The sequence below is a fragment of the Pseudopipra pipra genome, chromosome 5, assembly GCF_036250125.1.
Source record: "Pseudopipra pipra isolate bDixPip1 chromosome 5, bDixPip1.hap1, whole genome shotgun sequence".
NCBI lineage: Eukaryota > Metazoa > Chordata > Aves > Passeriformes > Pipridae > Pseudopipra > Pseudopipra pipra.
In genome coordinates, this window is record NC_087553.1 from 53,265,796 (window position 1) to 53,286,190 (window position 20,395).

The 20,395-nt window shown below is 37.3% G+C and overlaps 1 protein-coding gene across 9 annotated transcripts in view; it reads right to left on the reverse strand.

Annotated features, from left to right (window-relative positions):
• The window catches only part of CADPS2 (calcium dependent secretion activator 2), a 288,094-nt gene that overhangs the window by 164,331 nt on the left and 103,368 nt on the right, over positions 1-20,395 (reverse strand). For all 9 annotated transcript variants that reach the window (XM_064656126.1, XM_064656123.1, XM_064656127.1 and 6 more), the window contains exons 4-5: positions 3,190-3,270; positions 1,433-1,669 (exon numbers count right to left, since the gene is read on the reverse strand). In XM_064656126.1, coding sequence (XP_064512196.1) covers positions 1,433-1,669; positions 3,190-3,270 — 318 coding nt within the window. The remainder of the gene's footprint in view (positions 1-1,432; positions 1,670-3,189; positions 3,271-20,395) is intronic.

Genomic DNA, 20,395 nt, shown 5'->3' on the forward strand with positions numbered 1-20,395 from the left:
TTGTTTCAAACTTTTACTGTGCTTTTCACCTAAATATCACATTATTTTGGGTACATAATAGTTCTTTCTATAGGCGTAGAGAAGGCTTTTCTTCTTACATCCCCCACTAAGCAAACCGAAAGACAGAAAACATTATATTCAAACTTTTTCAGGTACTTTTTAGGTGCTTCAGAACTATTCTTTGTTAATGGACCATTCTAGCCTTGGTAATCCACTGGAGGCAGACACAGCACATGTGATGGAGACACATGGGATTCAGCACAGGAGTTACAAATACTTCATCTTTTCATATACTTCAGTACTACGGCCTGCACTCTACTTTTACATGCTTGATGAACTAATATTTTTTGGCATATAGAATGATGGCTCTTACTACTCTTTGAAAGCTGATGTTGAGCTTTTACATTTCTCTGTTATACAAAGAATTCAAACCTTTTCATCATCTATTCTTGATAGGTTTTTAATTCTATGTCTTTAATGATGACATGGGATAAAATTATCTGAATTTTTAACGACAGATGAAAAAAACATGCTCATTTCACTGAAGAAAAAACACTGTTTAAAAGATAAACCATTTTTATTTGTTTTAAACTCTTGAACAATTGAAATATTTTTTTCTGTAACATCATCTGTTGTCTTAAACTAAAGCCACTTCATATGCATAGCACAAGTATGGCACCTTCAGACCAACAAATACACAACACACACCCTGGTAACATTTTGATTCTATTATTATTAAAAGAGAGATAAGCATTTCCTAGGATGCACATTTGCGGAATTGGACCTGAGTTATAATGCTGGAAATTTTCAAGGCCAGGTTGGATGGGACTGTGAGCAACCTGGTCTAGTGGAAAGTGTCCCTGGAAGGGAGGTTATAAATAGATGACATCTAAGGTCTCTTCCAACCCAAACCATTCTATTCTCTGATCAGACATGTTGTGGTTTCCTCTTGAAGTCAGTTGAGCTCTATATGGATTAGGACTGCATCGACACAGGCCAGACTTCCTGCATAATCTCAAAAAACATAAGATAGCTTCTTAAGGAAAGTGCAGAAGTTTATAAAAACAAATTTCTGTGTTTATTCTCTAAATGTTTCCAGTGAGAAAATGCTACCTGTTTATAAAATTCTGTGAACGAGGTTTTGATAACAACAGTGGTTCATTATTATGTTTAAAAGTATACTTAGCTATTTAATGCATTGGAATTCATTTAAAGTTACATGTGTGTGGGAGATTCAACTGCCCACACTGCTGTGTGGGCCCAAATGAAACTACTGCTGCAGGAGGAAAATGTATCATACAGCTGTATTCTAAATCCTAATTACATAAAATTTTAAAATTACCAAGAAAGGACTAATAAGAAAAAAGTATCAAGACAGAGATATTCTAGCAATTTAAACCATCAACAAGTTTTCTCTGAAATCTGTGATTACCTCTAATGTGAAGGAGAGAACCACGTCAGACTTTGACAGCTGAACTTCATTTTCATCTCCTATGTCCAAGAACGCAGAATTCTGTGACCGCTTTAACTTCTGCAGTTTAAATTCTGGCCCACCTTTAGACACTGGTAGACTTTCCAAATTTGCCATCAGCAAATTCACTGAAGACCGCAACTCTTCTATGTACATGTTCTCCATTTCCCTTGTTACAAATTCTGGGAACTTTCTTTCCTTGGAAAATATATTTTAAAAGTTAGGGAGGAAAAAAATTCCCTCATTTTACATCATGTTAATTTACCAATTTGCTTTCAGTTAAGAGACAATAAATAAAAATAAAAGTCATAACTGCAGTGTCTATCTATTTATATGTCTTCACAACAACAATGGGCAGGCTAATCCTGTCCCACAAATACAGTTAATTTTGACAAGAAGAAATAAACTACAATCGGAACCTCGTGCACCTCACCAAGTCATTTAACCATAAACCCAGGTTGAAGAACTACACATTAGGTATTTTTAATGCAAGTGTTTTAAACATAGTAATTAATAATAACCTTCAATGTTACCTTCAAATATTTTATAAATTGACAAAATGACCTGTCCACTAATATTTTTGTTACTTCATCCAGTTCTCATGCTACCAAAAATAAGTCAATCACATTCAAGCTTCTAATATAAAGCTGCTGAACTACAATCATGACAAGAAACTCCTATCATCATTTACCTCTATTTTTAATAACTGATCATTCATTTTGAAAGTAATGTTGAATTATTACACATGGATTATTTTAAATAATAATTTCTCTTAAACAATAGAAAGAACTTGAAAATCAATTTTTAGATAACATTATTTAAATATTTAAATATAAGCAAGAAGGAACATATACACAAATATAATGCATATATGAACACATACAGAGTCAATTTTATACAGAGTTTTCCAAATATTGAACATTGGGTGCTTGGGAGAATGTCATTCAAGATTAAACAAAAACATAAATTATTCTAAAATATATGTTTTACATATAAATGAGAAACAAACAAACGCTCCCCATGTGCTGTCTGCAAAGACAGGTACCTTGCTCCTAAACTAGACAATTTTATTCGTTATCTGTTATAAGGCATATCATAAAATGTTTTACAGTAAATCCTCTACAGTTGGGTTTTTTTTCAATAACAAAGACCAAGCGAGTTGACTGTGACCCAAAATACCTGCAGCAAGTCTGGTGGTCTGGCTCATTATAGCATTACAGTGCCAGTATATTACAGATTGAAAAAGAAAAAAGAAATAAAAAGTAATTTATAGTTAGAGATTAAAAACACAGGACAAGGTTCAAGGTTTTCTAGCAAGAAAAACCCCTTAGGAGTGCTTTTTAAACTGTACCTTATCCTGTGAGGATCATTCAAATAATAATAAACCAACACAGAACACGGGTGAGACGGACCGTGTTGTTGATATATCTTTCCTCTTTTTAAGATGTTTTTTCCAACCCCAATGTAAAAATTGAGGAAAACTGGACTTGCTGATGAAGGAAGTGTAGGATTACACAGCATAACTTTCCAAAACCAAGGTTGGTTTTCTCCCTACCCCTGTTACACAGATATTCCAAAGCAGAAAGAAATTCATCTGCCAAACTATTTTCAAAGGATATGCTTAATTTTAGAATCAGAAACAGGAAGCACACACTATGGATCATCCCACTCAACCTCATATGAAGATATTTTTTTGGTACAAGAAAGCAACCACTTACCCTTGCCATTTGATCTGCCAATTGTAGTCGACCATCTAGTTCACGTCTGATCTGGGCTGCTTGTTCATCTCCATTATCCAGCTTGGAGAGAGAACAAAAATAAATCTAACTGTGAGAAATGCACTATATTTTAACTTTATAGCAAGTAATGTAGCTAAAAAACAAAAGAGAAATTAATTTTCTTCTTAAAATCAGTGAAACACTAAGCAAATAAACAGCTTTGAATCTTACCAAGATGAAAGAAATAAAATAGCCACCAGTTACTCACAGCACTCAGGGTCTCTGAAGGGTAGCCAGTGCTCCCTTACATTTTTAATACTCAAGCTATACAGAAGAAGCATTATTTCTTTATGAAAATAGCAGCTAAAACCATTTCTCCATGAAGTAGAAAACTAGAATGAAAGACTGGCTTAGAAAATGTTTGCAAGGAAATTTATTCTGTGGTACCATGAGTTCCTGTATAGGCATATATAGGTATAGGGAAAGAAAACTGTGTGACTGTGTCTTCTAAGAATGGTACTATTTCACTTACACAGCTCTTTTCTCCCAGTATTGCCAAACTGCTCACATCAAGATGTATCCAATTTTTGAATTTCCAGTATTGTCATACTTAGGGAATAGACAGGACCAAACAACTGACTTCCATCAGGGAGGTAAAGGGGAAGGACACATCTCTTCACCTATGCAGAAAAGCTGTGTCTCAACAAAAGGAGACTCCTCAACTCATTTTTCACCTGTTTACTTGTTAAGGGCAGTGAAGGGGAGTGTAGATGAAGTGGGACTTCACCTCAACACATGGACCTGCACAGCTGGTTAAGAGGAAAACAGAGTGATGTATCTGGAAAAGATCAGGCGCATCTCACCATCTTACCTGAATAACTGCTGAACAAGGACAAAGATGGAGTTCCTATGGAGGGTTCTCTCTGTCCCTAGGGCTAACCACAGACATGACTTGACATGCTGATATGACCCTAGTGCATTTAGTATACTGCTAAGGTGTAAAGTGGCAAAACTGGTTCTCTAGTTGAATGAGATCTCCAGCTAATGAATACACAAGCAGCTTGGCAAATTATTCATTACATTAAATTAAAGTTTTTTTTCAGTAAGACTCCTAGTCAGTGCATTAGGCGAAACACATAACACCACCTCCTTTACAATGCTCCTCAACTAAATGTGATACTTCTTATTGAACCAGAGTACTCATGAAAATTAGGCACTCCAATTTAAAAAAAAAAAAAAAAAAGAACAATTAAAAATGCACTATCCAGTGCTTACAGGTCAATTACAGCACTATGCTTAATGCAAATCTGACCCCATTTAGCAACAGGATGAAAAGTTTTTCACTGCTAGTACGGAAGCAACGACAGAGCAGGCAATCTGTCACCTGTGCAATCTGGCATCTTACAAGATTCTAGCAGGAACTGATCCAGACTACCGGAAAAAAGAGAACAAAACCTGACAGCATCCCCAAAAGAGGCTCAAGTTTATACCAGCGAGTAGAAGATGGATCATATTCCAGACTGAAAGGTTATCCCACTATGTGTGTTCATAAATCTGCTCCTAACTTGACTGTGAGCATGAAGTGTTCCCGATGAAAACAAATGTTTTAGGTTCTCAAAATACAATTACAGTATGCCAGATGAATCCCCAAATTTGTATTCTTCCATTTCTCAACAGATTAAGATGCTGTTTATTGAACTTGTCACAAAGAATATTTCTATTTTCCTTTGTGTTATAACCACATACTTTTGCAATTATTTTTGTTTACTCAGTATGAAAGCCTGTCTAATATGAAAAACAATTTTGTTTTCCTTTTTTGGCTAAGAGAAGGTCGACATTATTGTAATAATATATCCCATGACAGGTAATTGCTTGAAGAATATCTGCTTGAAGGTAATTTCAATGACTGAATTTAGATTTCTGCAAAAACGAGGCTGCGGGAGAACAGAAAAAAAACTTTTTCCTGTGTCAAGGTACCACTTAAATGACTGCCTCCATCAATAATTCATTTGAAGAGGTAAAAGATTTTTCTTAAAGACTGATATTTAGTTATTTTTCCATTTTAAAAATATGTTCATTTAAGTTAATGAAGGTGAAACCTAGTTTTGTAAATCTTAGCATTTTTTCCTTAACTCTGCATTGCTATCATCTGTTTGTACTCAAGTACTTAAAAATGTGATTTCTCTACTTACTTATTTTAAAACTTCAGTCTTCTTCCCCGAAATACTTATACATTTTAATGGTCTTATTAATGTATGTATGTAATGATGTTTTGTAAAGTATGGAAAGATGCTGAAGAGGTGAACAGCAAAGAATGTTACTTTACTTATAGAAAAGAGCCAAGGTAATAATTATTGGTAGGTCATTCACATCTGTCCCAACAGGAAGTAAAGCTGTCGATATTAGTATTTTTGCAGTAAGCAAAATAAAGTGACAATGAGAAAAACAGTAACTTTGATATCCTATTCCATGCAAGGTCATTCTACCTGTTTTTATTCTAAACTCAACAAAATACATGAAAAAATAACTTTACAAGCAAAACAGCTAGTGATTATGAATGTGCACTCACTCAATTTTTGTATCTACTGAATATGAAGTGACAACAGCAGAAAGATTGAGTAGACTCTGAAAATACAGGTGGTATTTGAAATTTTTGAGTTGTGTCCACTTTTTTACATAGGGAGACACTTAATAGAACCCATCACGTCGGTGGGGAGAGGTGACAATCATTAACATAAGTGTACCCTTTTCCATAATTCCTTATTTGTGGATCAAACCCATACCCAAGACATCTCTGGATACTAAGCTATGACAAGCAATTACTGATGTAATTTTCAAGCTGTTAAATAAAACCTAGAAAAGTGTATGACATTATGCACAGAAATTAATATAAATGTAACATTGCAGAATAGCAACTCAGATTCTTCCCAGCATTGCAATTGAAATTTGGTTAAAAGAAATCACTAATCTGGAAGGACATAAAACTGAGGCAAAGGTTTGTTTGGTTTTTTTTTTAAGAATAATTGGCATTTACATGGCATCACATAATGCTTCCCACCCTTAAATATCAAGTCATGTTTTTTAAAAGTTACAGCCTTATTGTAAAACAGAGTACACATAAATTCCATTAAAAAAAATTTCAGCTTGCTGTGATAGTAATTATACATCATAGCTATTCACTGATTGCACCAACATTAGAGTTGCTTTTCATGTCACTTATACCTCACATAATTAATTAGTTTGTATTTTAGCAGCAGGGAACCTCACTACAGAACCCTCTACAGACACCAGAGACATAGTTTCAGTACATCAGACACATCAGAAGTCCCGACCAAACCAACCAATGTTTCCCCTAAATGCCATACATATGGCCCCCCAAATTTCTAAAACCTAGGCAAAGACACAGACTCCCCTTTTGAGGACCTGTTAATTCAGAAGAAAAATTCCCAGCTGAGGAGTATGAGTAAGACAGTTGTGTCACTGGTGCCCTTTCTTTCTGCAAAGATGATTATTTGGATTTTTAAAGCTTCTTCAGAAGAATCAGTAGTTATGAGTGACTACACTTGGGTGAATAAGAAATCACTTTTTATTAAAAACAAGTGACAGCTCACCAAATTTTTTCTTCTCAAATGGTGTCACATAAAAACAGCTTTCTAAAGCTCCCAGCATCAGACATCAAGCTATTAATTAAAAAATGTTTTTACTCCTTAATGTTTGAAGTTGCCTTTATTTTTTTCTCACTCTGAAAAGGGCAATCATCTTTAGAGATGGAGTTGGGAACATCCTCAATATGCAAGTTGTCCAACAATTCATATTAAGAGGATTTCAGTTGCTAACATAAGTGTCAACTTCTGAAAGATAGACTGAGAGTTTCTATTCCAAATTTCTTCTTTAATGTTTCAACCAAAATAGTCCCCTGTTTCTAAAGAGACTAGGGTAGACAATACACTGCTTTATCCATAATAAGAAAAGAGGTGACCATCTTGTCAAAGAGCTCTAGCACAATCTTGCTTTGAAGTAAGCATATGAAATATAGCAGGATCCCATCTGTGAAAACCAGCTCAACTCTGTACAAGTTACGAACCTTTGAAAAATCACTTTTGCAGCAGTCAGGCTACAAACAGCCATTACCAGAGGCTAAATCAAACTCTGTATTTAGACTCCTCTTCAGGTAGTGATGCTCTCTGTCTTGAATATGTATGAAGTCTGTGCTCAGATTATCTGCTCATTAAAGAAAGACTGTAAACTTATCAGAGTTAAAAATCACTATTTGGATCAACAACATGCTATCTTTCTTGACAAACAGTTGTTTAATTTGTATGCCTGAATAGCACAGAAGAGAAATATGTCTAAATAAATTAATGTTTCTATATTTTAACACGTTGGAAAAGACTGCATACTTTGTGATTCCTATTTAAATATTTTTTTTTGTCTTTAAATTACTTAAAAGGCTGTAACATAGCAGTGTATTTTGGTGCAAAAGAAAAATGGTACACAGGAAAAAAATCTGGTTAATGTGCAAGAGCAACTTAAGGTAAAAAATGTATTAATGCTGCCAAGAGGTGCTATTCATCTATATTACTCTACATACAAAGTAAATCAGATACATTATGCCCATGAAACAAGACCAGTTTGTGTACAGATGAGTATAGACCTGCTGCAAGTTATTGTTCCTTACATTCACAATGCTCAAACTGATAGTTCCTCCAAGTGACTATTTTATTAATGCTCAGTTAGCTACCCTGCAGCTTTCTAATTTACAGAAACATCAACATGAAATTACATATACCTGCCAATAGCAACATAAATTTCTTTACATTTAATGACTAAACGGATGGTACACATATCTAAGGACTCGTTTTTCTTTCTGCAACATGAAATCCAAAGTCTTTTCACTCTGTGTGAGAGCAATGGCCGTTTTGCCTTTACAGCCACTTTTTGCCACATATAACCAAGTCTGGGCCCTGCTGAGCTGTGAAGTTGTTTGTGGATGCCCATGTTAGGCAACCTGTAGGGTCCATCCCTGACTACTCTCAGACAGCCAAGGTAAAAACTGTCAACAAAAAACAAATGGAATAAAAGACATGGATTTAAACTGACAAGATAGTTCAACAGTGAAAAAACCAGACTTCTGGAAGCAACTAATGGCATCCAGCAGCAAGGTTGAAGAGGCCAGAGAAATTCTAGTGCTCGATTTTGGCTGTCAATCAAGTAAGCAGAAAGGAGGTAGTAGGTGTAGCAGACGCAAATACTGGCGGTTTTCAGACCACTGTCATTGCTACTCTTATCTCTGACTCTAAAAGAAGGAGTTTTGCTTCAGAAAGATCTGATGCCTCTTAGAACTGCAGGATTTGTTCCTGTGCTTATCTTTACACAGGTGGAGTTGCTCGAAAGGAGAAGACTGGGAAGAGATTAAAGGTGTCTGCAGCGTCAAAGAGCCACTGTGCAATGAACACAAACAGCCTGCAGAGATTCCCGATGTTTCCCAAGCTTGTGAACTGAGATTAGCAGCTAAATATGTAAAAGTGGAAGAATCAACAAATTCCAAGTCAGGCCAAAAACTGAGCACCCAACTCCAGTCTACTACTGCAATCACTTTTGGACATGAATTCAACAGGACTTAACTTCTGAAGGACAAGACTGTGCTGGAAGTAAATGGCTTCCACTTCCTACAGGAGGGAAAAGAGATTTAATTAAAGAGCAAGATGTGTGGAGCTTTCTGAATGGCTGCTGCTGGACCTTTTCATAAACTTCCTCCCTCCTGTCTCACAGCAAGAAAGACATAGCTGTAAAAGTAAAGAAAATGTCATCACTCCTCTATTTTAGAGGAAGCTATGCCATTAATTTCAGTTTTAAGATATTTTCTCTTCCTTGTGTATAGATTATACAGAGGATTCATTCAGACTCATAAAAGAGCAATTAAATGGTATTTAAAAACTCCCTCATGCTCTCTGTGCCCTGTAAAGTCCCTATCACATATCACACTATGCTGATGGATGACTCAGCCTGTGTGGTGGTGAAATCCTGTGGATTTCTCACAGGTCTGCAACAGAAAAATTTTAAAAACTCAGTTCCTAAATTTTACTGTTCCCAACTCACTCCTTTTCCCAGTCAACACACACAAAACTCATCTGGCAAATAAACTCAGAAATGTGTTTATGAATAGGTGCAACCCAAAATCAAAGTGAAACACAAGAGAAAGGATATCAGAGAGAGAAAATCCCTTAATAGTTAAAATAAAGCGGGAAAACAAGCACCTATTTTTGAAATGCTTTCTCTTGTGAAATAGCAGTATACATGTTTTCAGCTAATTCTATGTCAAAGGACAAACTCAACAACCACTCAGCATTTATACTTCCCGCAGCAAGTAGACTTATAAAATCTAACAGGTCCAAAACCAACAGGAGGTGTTTAAAAAACTTTTGACAACGCACCATCAAGCCTCACAGGATTTTTGCATAAATTTTACTTTAGCAGAGCACAAGATTGCCTCTCAAACAACTGGCTAAGCTGATTACTCAGTTTTCCTGCAACACAGTGCCCACAAGGAGCTCAAGCATCTGTTCAAATTAGTTTTAATACAAAGTCTTACTGACTGGTATTTTTTTCCCTCTTTTTTTTTTTTTTTGGAGGGGGGAGGGTAAGCAGCAGTTTTATAATAATATAAATATTGAAATTAGAATGGAGGGTGTTTAGATGAACAGAGAAAGCAATTAGCATATCACTTGCTCTGTAGTCAATATTGTTAAAAAACAGCAATAATGCAGGTAAGGAGAAATGCCAGTCAACAGTCAAACACTTTACACTGGCTTCAACTGGATAAAAAATAAAATTCAATCAAATTGATGTTTTCAAGACCTGTGCCTGACTACCTTCAATAAGTCCATGAGATATAAGACTTCATTCAGAATTTTTTTACTGGCTCAATACTACCCAAAAAGCTCAAAAAAATCATGGACAATCTCAGATGGTAAGAGATTCTGTTCTCTGAAATATTTTTATAAAGTTCTGGACCTGCTTATGTGATTTCAATATTGATTTGTATATGTATGACTGATTAAGTGGCAAAAGATATCACATCAATTGCTTGTACTTATCAATTACACTTATTATATACTGATTTGTAAAACTTTTTTAAAATGTAGATTTTTTTTTTAAGCAACCATTGGATGGACAATTTGGCAGTTTCCAAAAGAATCAAAGCTGAGATTTTTATATGGCCTTTGCTTACATTCAAGATTTGAAAACAAATAAGTGCAGTTTTGGGAGTTTTGGCACTGGTTGAAATGTTTCCCACAATTCATTTTATTCAGGGACTTTCAATACCAAACTCCCAAGTAAAACCTAAACTAAGACTTGAAAATAAACAAGAAAGGAAGCACATACAGTATTCAAGTTAATCACAATGTATGCAATGGGAATAGCTAAAAATTTTTATTAAATCCACTCCACTCAGTACATATACATAGGTCAAACTTTGACTGCACTTGGCCAACACTGTAAGTGGTAAGATGTTTGAAGAATTACATACACACCACCTATTAATGAGAAAATCTCTAGCAAGAAACAGTTTGTTTAATACCATGATGTGCAGATGTATAATGCAATTTCTGTCAATGACTGCTTCCCTATCAATCATCTTTCATACTTGACTGCTATTAACCTTTTAGAGAAACTGTAAGTTAAAAGCCTTTTATTAACAGAAAACTTGATTAACTTTTCCAGGTAACCTTAGCCAATAAGGTATGTCCCAAATGGCAGAGAATTGCCCAGTCTTTACAAAGAGATTCATAGCGTTGTTCAAATATAACGTGTACCCTCTACTTAATATTACCATTACTGGGGAAAATTGAAAAATAAATTAACTGTTCAAAATTTATCCTAGACCAAATTAAAATGTAATCCTCAATATTTTATTACATATTTTCACCTTCTGACTCTGATATTCTGTGAACAGGACACTTGGAAAATTAACACAAATGTCCTCGCACAGTTAAGAATGAGGTTTTTGTTGGTATATTTGGATTTTAACAGACCCCATCACCATTTTTATCCACATGAGCTGAGGACAGAGTAGGGCTTCCCAACCAGAATTTTCACTAATTTACAGGCATGGTCCTTTACACAACAAAGTCATATCATTGCTCTGCATCAATTGCCCAAATAAAACATTTCTTTCCTTTTACTTTACACCACTGAAATTAATAGAACTGAAGTTAAAATTTATGTTCTAATAACCTAAATTCCAAGACTTCAGATGTTTCTCGTCTTGAACAAATCTTGACAAGTGGTATATAAACACATGAATAGAATTCTATAATGCACACAAATCACCTTTGTGCCTAGATATTTGGATGACAACATTTGAAGAAAATCTGCTAAGTCCTCATATTTACAAAAGAAACCACTATCTCCATATTGACTCTGCTACTAGTTTTTCCTCTGACTTAAGGTAAAGATAAAAGTTGAGGCTTTATTTGGTCCACAGAAGCCATTAATTATGCAATGTGGGGTTTCAGTGAAAAAGATACTCTGACCTAGATACAGATATTTTAAATATTTATTTATTCCCAGAAGTCTGTTTAGGCAACAAGGAGAGAAAAATCAGACAGCATGTACTTAGACACTTAATGCTTTGTCTTTAGCTAGCATTTCTGTAAGTATTATAGACTCTTTACATAGTCCTGGAATCATTATATTACTGGGACATTACTACCAGCAGATTCTGAAAGGGGGGGGAAAAAGCAAATAAAAACAAATTTAAAAAAAGAAAATTCCAACATTAAACTCCCTCTGAATTTTATTTTATTCACTACTTAAATGGCATTTCAGTTCATTTTGATACACTGTCCCAAGTTTGTCCATAAATGCTATGATCATGGTACTCTTCTGACCTTCTCTACAGTAAAGGGAATAAAGTAAAGATGTATCAATTTTATGAACTGTATAAACATGGAGATATATATATATACACACACACTGATTGGAATATTGACCAAGAACAGTTTCACACCCTTTTCTGCAACAGGCTCTTCACTTTTGCTTAGTTTCCTTGAACTTTCACTTCAAATTGTTTTTGTAGCAGAGGCTCTATTCTATAAAGCTTAGAGCCAATACTGCAAACCACGTCTGCTCCAGTTCTGGTTTTAGCTGTAGCCCAAATTGTCTTCATAACTCAGCTACAACTCCCTTGTTACACAAACGGTTGCACCTACTCAAACAAATACAAAAGAAGTCTATTGGCAATTTAAGTACCCCTCTAGTTGTACATATCTGAGGGCCTCTGTAGACAGTGAAAATAGTGTACACGCAACCCTTCACATAATTCTTGCTTGTTTGCTGTCATATCCCACAGCATTTATTTTGACACATGCTTAGAAGTAAAATGGCTGTTGATCTCCTGAGCATTATATTTGTGCACTTTCCACTATGTAAGCCATTAAGATTTAAATAATAAAATTAAAAGCAATTAAATTTCTTTATCCTACTTGTACCTGCACCGCATTTATAAATTGTTCAAAATAAAAGGTCCAATAAGAATCTATTTAAGGTCAATGCAAGCCAAGAACTTTGGCTTTCCTAAGGAAACAATGGGTAGAGTTGCAATAAAGCCTGCATGAAACGAGACAGATTATTTGTTTTAAAGCTTAAAAGCCTCTGCAAACACTTGAAAGAAACTGAAACGAGGGAACTAAGAGAACATCTAGTTTAGAGAAGCCACTCCACTTCTATAAATCAGCTTATAAGAATTAAAACCTCACACACTATAAATCATACTTTATTCTAAATTTTTCACTTTACATACTACCTCTTATTTTTTTCATTTTTTTATTGCTATTCTTCAAGTAATAAAATATGCTAATAAGACATAATTACTATTTCATCCCTCAAATTTTAAAGGAAATACCTTTCTTTTGTCTCTCTGGATTATACCTTGCAGGCAAGAGACATTAGAAACACCTTATTAGATCAGACAAAAAGTCCATACACACCAGAACTGTGGGTGTGACAGTGACAGCAGAGGAGGTTATTTGGGTAAAATGCTGAGGCCTGGCTGTTCTCCAAAGTGAACATCTCTAATGATAGTTGTGGAGCCCGAGGAAGTGTGTGGGATGTTAGAAGGTATACCCGGGCCAAGGGCTATTAATATCAAATTATGGACCTGTTCTCCAGGAATATGTCCAAACCCTTTTGAACCTCCTGTAGCTGTCTGCCCTCATCAGCATCCATGACAAATGGTTCTAGAAGTTCTCCAAAAGCCATATACAGAAGCGTTGCATCCATTTTCAATCTCACAGAAACTTCCCTGAGTGTCACAGGTTTTTAGTCGTGTGGCATTTATCGAGTGAAGGTACACATTCACCTTGGCCACTACCTTCATAACTTTGTGTAGTGGTTTGGATCTTGCTTTCCCCCAGAGGCTAAGAAAACTGGTAAAACCCCAAGGGGTGGAAAGCCCTGGAAGTTTTGAAGTTCTGTCCAATGGGCGCTCCTGCGAAATGTAAACATACCACAACCAGAACGGAAGAGATGAGTTGTAGGTTGTTGTTGGAGAGGTGGCCATGTTGTAGAGCAACGAGGAAGGGGCTCGGAGCCCCTCGGGGCCTCTGGGGCCTCCCAGCCCCTGGCTGGGGGGGGACTGCAGAGACTTGGAACAGTGTTAAGCTGGACTAAGTGTCTGTAATTGAACCTGGAAATGTTTCAGCAGCTGGCACTGACCAGAGAAACGGTGGCAGAGAGCCAGGACAGATAAGACCTGAACCGGAGAAGCAGCAGAAACAACATGCAGCACCACAGAGAGGACTCCTGGAAGGAGAGCCGGGAAAAAAGAGAGTTGGCAGCAGAGCTACAGAGTTTTTGGGGTAAGAACTGGAACTGAACCAGACCTCCCCCAAATTCCTTTGAGACCCCTCTGAGAAAAAAGAGGGAGATGGACTCCTATTTTGAAGAGTAGTTTTGGACATGCAGCACTGGAGAGAGAGAGAGGAGCTGAGAAGCTCAGTCGTCCTGAGAGCTGAGCCAGGACGGTGTGGGAGGTTGGCCTTGGGGGCCCTCCCTTGCTGCAAGCTACAAAGAAGCTCGCAGCCTGAAGCAGGGCACAGAGGCCCTGCAAGGAGCTTGAATCTCCTGAGGATACCAGACCGTCATGAAGACCCCCTGCGTCTCGTGATATGACCGTGGTGGAATGACCTTTGTCTGGGGTGATGTAGCCCACGGAGGAAGACCCCTTTGCCTGTGTCAAGGGGTTGAGGGAGCTTGGATACCTCCCTCATGAGTGCTGGCAGAAATCCAGCCACAGCTGCTGCATGCATGTGAAGGAGAACCTGCTGCCTTAGAAGAGACTCCTGCTTTGAAACTGGAAGGGATCTGTCCTTCTTTCCCTCCTGGACTTTTATTTGGAGGGGAGAAGAGATCTGATCCATTGCAAATACTTATGTCATGGTAGAGATAGTTGTGATCGTGTGTATAATGTATTGTACTATTTATTTGTACAGTCATTGTAATATATTCCCTTTCCCCCACTTTGAGTCTGGCATGTTTTGTCTGGAAAAAAACATCCCACATTAGATCAAGATGGGGAAGGGGGCTAGGACTAGGGAATTGGATTTTGGGGCTATCTCAAACCATGACACTTTGTAAACCTCGACCATACTCCTTCCCATCAACCTTCTGACGTCTAGACTGAAGAGCTCCAGCCCTTTCAGTATCTCTGCAAAAGGGCACTGTTCCATGATTTTTAATGTCGCCCTCTAGCCATCACTGACCTCCCCTACATTCCTCAGAGGGGGAGACCAAAGCTGCACATAATACTCAATGTACGGGCATAAGAAGGTTATATACAGCAGGAGAACAATGCTACTGTTGTATACAGAACTAATTATTTCACCGCAGGGAACTCGAAGTGTCTGTCTGAGTTGTAACTGCCCATGCTCAGTTCAGCATCCTGTGGACGTGTACTGGTTTATTTCTCCTCTGATGTATCACCTTACATTTAGCTAAATAGAGCTACATTACATCATATCTGTCACACTTTCACCCATGCAGTTTTGTGAGGTCCTCCTGGAGTTCCCCGCAACTCAAGCAACATTAGAGTAGCCATAACAGTTTCATATTATCATTCATATAATTCAGAAATTTCCCCTTGCACTGCCTTCTCCAGGATATATATGCTGAATAAACATGCAACACTTCGAAACAGAGTGAAATAGACAGAAACAACACTTAAACTCTCTAGGAACCAATCAAAAGGAAAACAAAAGAAACTTTTCCCAAAACCTCCTTTGAAAATAGCAAGACTGCACCATAAAAATACCACTATCTGGACTTGGATATTTACAACAGAATTTGTCATTCAGAAAAAAGTGTCATGGGCTGATGAGGAGTCAGACCACTGGATGTTTAGCACTGCTTTTAAATAACAAGTATTACCATTAAACTGCAGAATAGGATGTGATTAGAATCACATTAGGATTCAAATGAGTGGATCAGTAGTGGATTATAGAGGAGAAAAAAGAAGTTAGAACAGGTCAGAAGTGTCAGTGCAAACAATGGAATTTTCTGCCTCTTGTTCTCTTGTCATTTGTGATGACTGCACAGACCAATTGACAAAACCCAGGTCTGCCCTTCTCACTTGTTGAAACTACAATGTTTGACCACCTCTGCTGGACAGGATGAAAACCAAGGAAAGCACATCGTGTTGAGACAAAAGGAAGGAGAATAATTGCAGGCTCTTACTATTTACAGATTTAATCACTATAAATTCTAAGAATACGTTCCATAGATTAATCCAGGACATGGATACAAAGCATCAATTTTTATCAAGAGAAATAGAAAAATTAAGATCTGTAGTATGTCATTCCGTAAACATATTTTGTCTAACTCAGTCTTGGTTTTCACATCTGCTTACTGGAGTTCAGGGATACTGTCAAGACAGACTCCTCACACTCATCACAGCACTGTCTTCCACACTGCAGAGGTCAAACTCTTCAGTTGTTGCTAATATGAAAATGCCTTCCACCTCAACTTTGCCATCACAAAATTATGAATACCCACACACAAAACAGCTTAACCTTTACTTTTTTTTTTTTACTCAAGCCTTTGTCTTGCTATTTGTATGGGTGTTCTTCCTACAGCTAGGCAGGGCAAAAAGCTTCAGAGCTATTCATAGAGCCTATTGAACCATCCAAATAAAGTATCTTTTAAGTCAGAAATGTAGGGTCCCTCGGTAATCAATGGAGAGATAGAGAAGCCTCCAGAGTTATTTAAAACACTTAAACAGTTATCTATACGCCTACCATGAATACTGTGGAAGTCCCAACTGCGCTGGTAATCTCTGGTAAGATGATCAAAGAAATGGGTGTTCTTATTCTCTCTCTCACCTTCCCCCAGACCCTGCTGAAATAGATACTGGCTGTCACCTTCAGAACAAGGTGGTTTCAGATTCTGCCTAGGGAATACCCTCCCACACCCACCCTAAGCAGGAAGTGCTGGGCCTGAAATGAGTTATGACTCATGTCCTCATCCTCCTTAGAAAAAGTCTTCCACCCTCCTCCTCTCCCACCACCTGCACAAAGATTACCATATTGAAGACAACCAAAAAATTAGCTTGAAAACCTTGTTGTGATGTGCATAAAAATATCCTAAAGGGGCTCACAGTGTTTTCTATTTTCCTAAAGTTATCTTTGCTTCAGAGGGAAATCCCCTCTTCTTTTACTTACCCTCCTCACTCTCAAAAATTATCATGCAGAATGTTTTCTTGCCTTATTAATCATTGATAAGATTGTCTTTGGAGTGTTGAAACCAAAGCTAATACATGCAATTAGGAGAATAAATGTTAATGAGCATTGCATTAAGTAAGCAAAAGCACCTTGAATGCCATGTCAACATTTTTTCCAAATAATTAAATGTGGTTGACTTAACTAGACAGAATTCAAGCTGACAGCTTTTTCTAAATATGATGTGGAGAAGCTAGAAGATAACAGAAATGAAATCTCATTCTCCCTTTCTGTTCAATTCTATTGCATCAGCCGGAGAATGCTCTGTATTGCCACCTGTTTCCAGAAGTCAGTGATATTAATGCTGTGTAGATACCTATCCACAAATATAAAAACCCTAAATAGTTCAGTAAGGACTGAAAAATAGATTTAATCCAGAGGTTAATGTATAAGAAGGTAAGCTTCATCTATAGATTTGTGTTGTACTGTGAAAATTTGACTTCCTTATTTAAAAAGGTTCTAATCTACGGAGCAAGGTCCAAAAGAAAACAGTTTACGGCTCTTCAATCTATTAACCTAGTTTAAAATCCTCCATGTTAGGTTATCAATCCTGTCCACAAACATGTCTGTGCTTTCTTGTCAAGTTGGATGTGTCATTCTGGGCCATCTTTGTTGTCAGAGTCTTACAGTCACCTTGGATCTCCTCAAGGTCATGTCACTGATGCAGTGACAAGCATCAAGGGACAGAGGGTGGAAGGCTGGAAGGGCCTCAGGAATCTCTGCAACATCACAGATCCAGGTAGAACACAGTATAGAGGTCACACATCACAGGCTAGAAGCAAGTATAAAGATCTGGCCAGATGTGTGCTTTTGTCCTAGACAAGGTGGAGTCAACAGACAACACTTTTCACTTCATCTTTTTCCTGGTCCCACTCCCATGATCTGAAGTGTCCAACATGCACTCTTCCCACAAGAACAACTGCAGAGAGGCACAGATCCATTCTCCTGCTGCTAGAAGTTACAAGCTTCCAGCTTCTATCTTTCCAGAAACATGGAAACTGCTAACATTAAACAGGTGTGAAAACTAGTTACAGAAAATCTGCTATCCACCTGTAAAACAAAATAGTTGCTCCGGTATGGTAAAACTGGAATACTGTTCTGACAAGAAGGGATAGGCATTTCAGGCAAGATCCTTCTGTCTTCAGTCTCCTGAGAAAAGACACAGTACGGGGAGAAGACTGTGCCACATTGACTGGAACGTGATTTATAGAGCTCCTAGGAATAAAACAAAGCTTCTCCAGAAATCGTGTATACCTTTGGAGGCTCTCTCAGGTATGGCTCTGCTATTTTCCATCATTTATGAGCAGTCCTAGTGTTCCAACATTAAAAAAGGTTGGCAGTGCATGATCAGTTAGGAAAACAGTTTATTCAGAGGTGACAGAGAGAGTGACTCTTCCCTTACTTCATTTGCAAAAGGATATTTCTCCTACCATAGCCCCAGAGCGATTACCATACAATGGCTCCTTTCAACACCAGCTAGAAGTCAACATTTCTACTAAATATGTAGCCTCAATTTTATTTCACATTTTTCCTGTTATACTAAAATGTCTGGAAGTCAATTTATTTATCCGCTATCTCAAGAAACAGATTCCCATAGAGAATACGAAGTACAGATGAATCCTATTCTTACTCTCCTTTTACTTTTTCCTAGCAGGCTGTAAACTTTTAGAGGGTTCAAATTATTCTTTCTTATCTCTATGCCTGTTACTGACCAAAAAAAAGGTTATTTCCACTGGCCTGAGAATTTTTCATGCCTGTAGCGGAAAACTAAAACGAAAATAATCTACCTACCTGTAGAAGTAGGTAGTACCTACCTACACTTAGGAAGTCCGAAATGATGAACATCTAATCACAGACAGCCTCAGCACTGACACTAGATTGAATCTGAGCAACTATCTTTGAGGCTCATAATATAAAGTATGGGAATAAATGAAAGGCCAAGGAGTATCTCCCTGCATGACGGGATTATTCTATTGAAAATCAATCCTCTCTTAGGGTGAGAGGGTATCTGGGGTAGACAGCCTGGAAGCTTAGAGATTGAGAGATTAGATCCCAGCTATTAGGGCAGCCTCAGCAGAGGAGACTGCTGAAAAGGTGACCTGAGAGTTCTCTCATTTTTAAGACAGCCACAAAAATACCTGCCTAGAGGATGAAAAAAAAATACACACAAATTATAGCTTATTCAAAGAGAGCTGCAGATTTCTCAGCCATTTTACATAAATAATTACTCTGGCATGGGACAGTCTATCCTCTATTGTGGCTGGTAATAATATTTAAAATATCACAGAATCACAGAATAGTTAGTTTGGAAGGGACCTCTGGAGACGTTGTCCAACACCCCTGCCAAGGCAGTGCTATATTAAACCTACAGCATCCAGGTGGAACCTCCCTGGACAGCCTGTTCCAAGGCTCTACCACCCTCAAAATAAAGGCAGTCTTCCTCACATCAAGGTGGAACTTCTTGTGTTTTAGTTTATGGCCAAAATATGTATCTATCATATATATATAGAGAGAGAGACATAAAGAGATGGCTCATTTCCACATTTACTTGCATCTTTGTCTCTGGAGTGACTGGGGTGCAGGAGCCCATCAGGACCTTGTCCTGGCAGCCAACTGCAAAGAAACTTCCTTTCATGAAGGAAGAGCTAAGAGGGTTCTCACTTAAAAATTTCAAAAATGGGGGGAAAAAGCAGCTAAGCTTTAGAACAAGAAATCCAGTACCAGTGAGCAAGAGGGATACAGAAACAAAGGGTCATTCTTTTCCTGTGGCTTTTTTCACAGGAGCAGCCTCACACTGGCTGCTGAAGACATCTCAGGATGAAAAATGCTGCAGAGGAACAAGTGATTGTTATAAGCAAAACTGCTTTACTTTGAATTGATGAAGAGGAAATATAGAATACTACCATGTCTTAAGAAGAACAGATGACAAATTCATGCTAAGGGTCATTAACTTATTCGGCTTGCTCACAGGCATTCATTGAAATGCACATATAAGCTAGTAATAAGACACATTAATAAACTTAATCATCAGTCTGGAAATGTGGCTGTACAAATTATTTGTTTTGTATTCATCTACCTGAAGACACAGAATCTCTCCTTAAAAAAAAGGAATTAAAAAAATTTAATAACACAACAGCCTTTGGCAGAAAAGTTTTACTTTTATTGCTTAATAACAAAGTAGACAAATTTTATCTTCAGCTGGTAATATTAAACATGATGAGTCAAATGCACTGGTACTTATAATACAAGTGCAAGTTAAATGCCAGATATATTTGGCTTTGAGTGTTTAGGCAGCTTAACTCCCTTGGATCTAGAATTGAAGAGAATGTCAAAACACCATTAATTACTTCATTAAAGCTCTGAAAGAGTATTTAGGGAAAGGAATACAGGGAAGATAAAAAATAGATGAAGCTTAAAAGGATCTCCTTTAA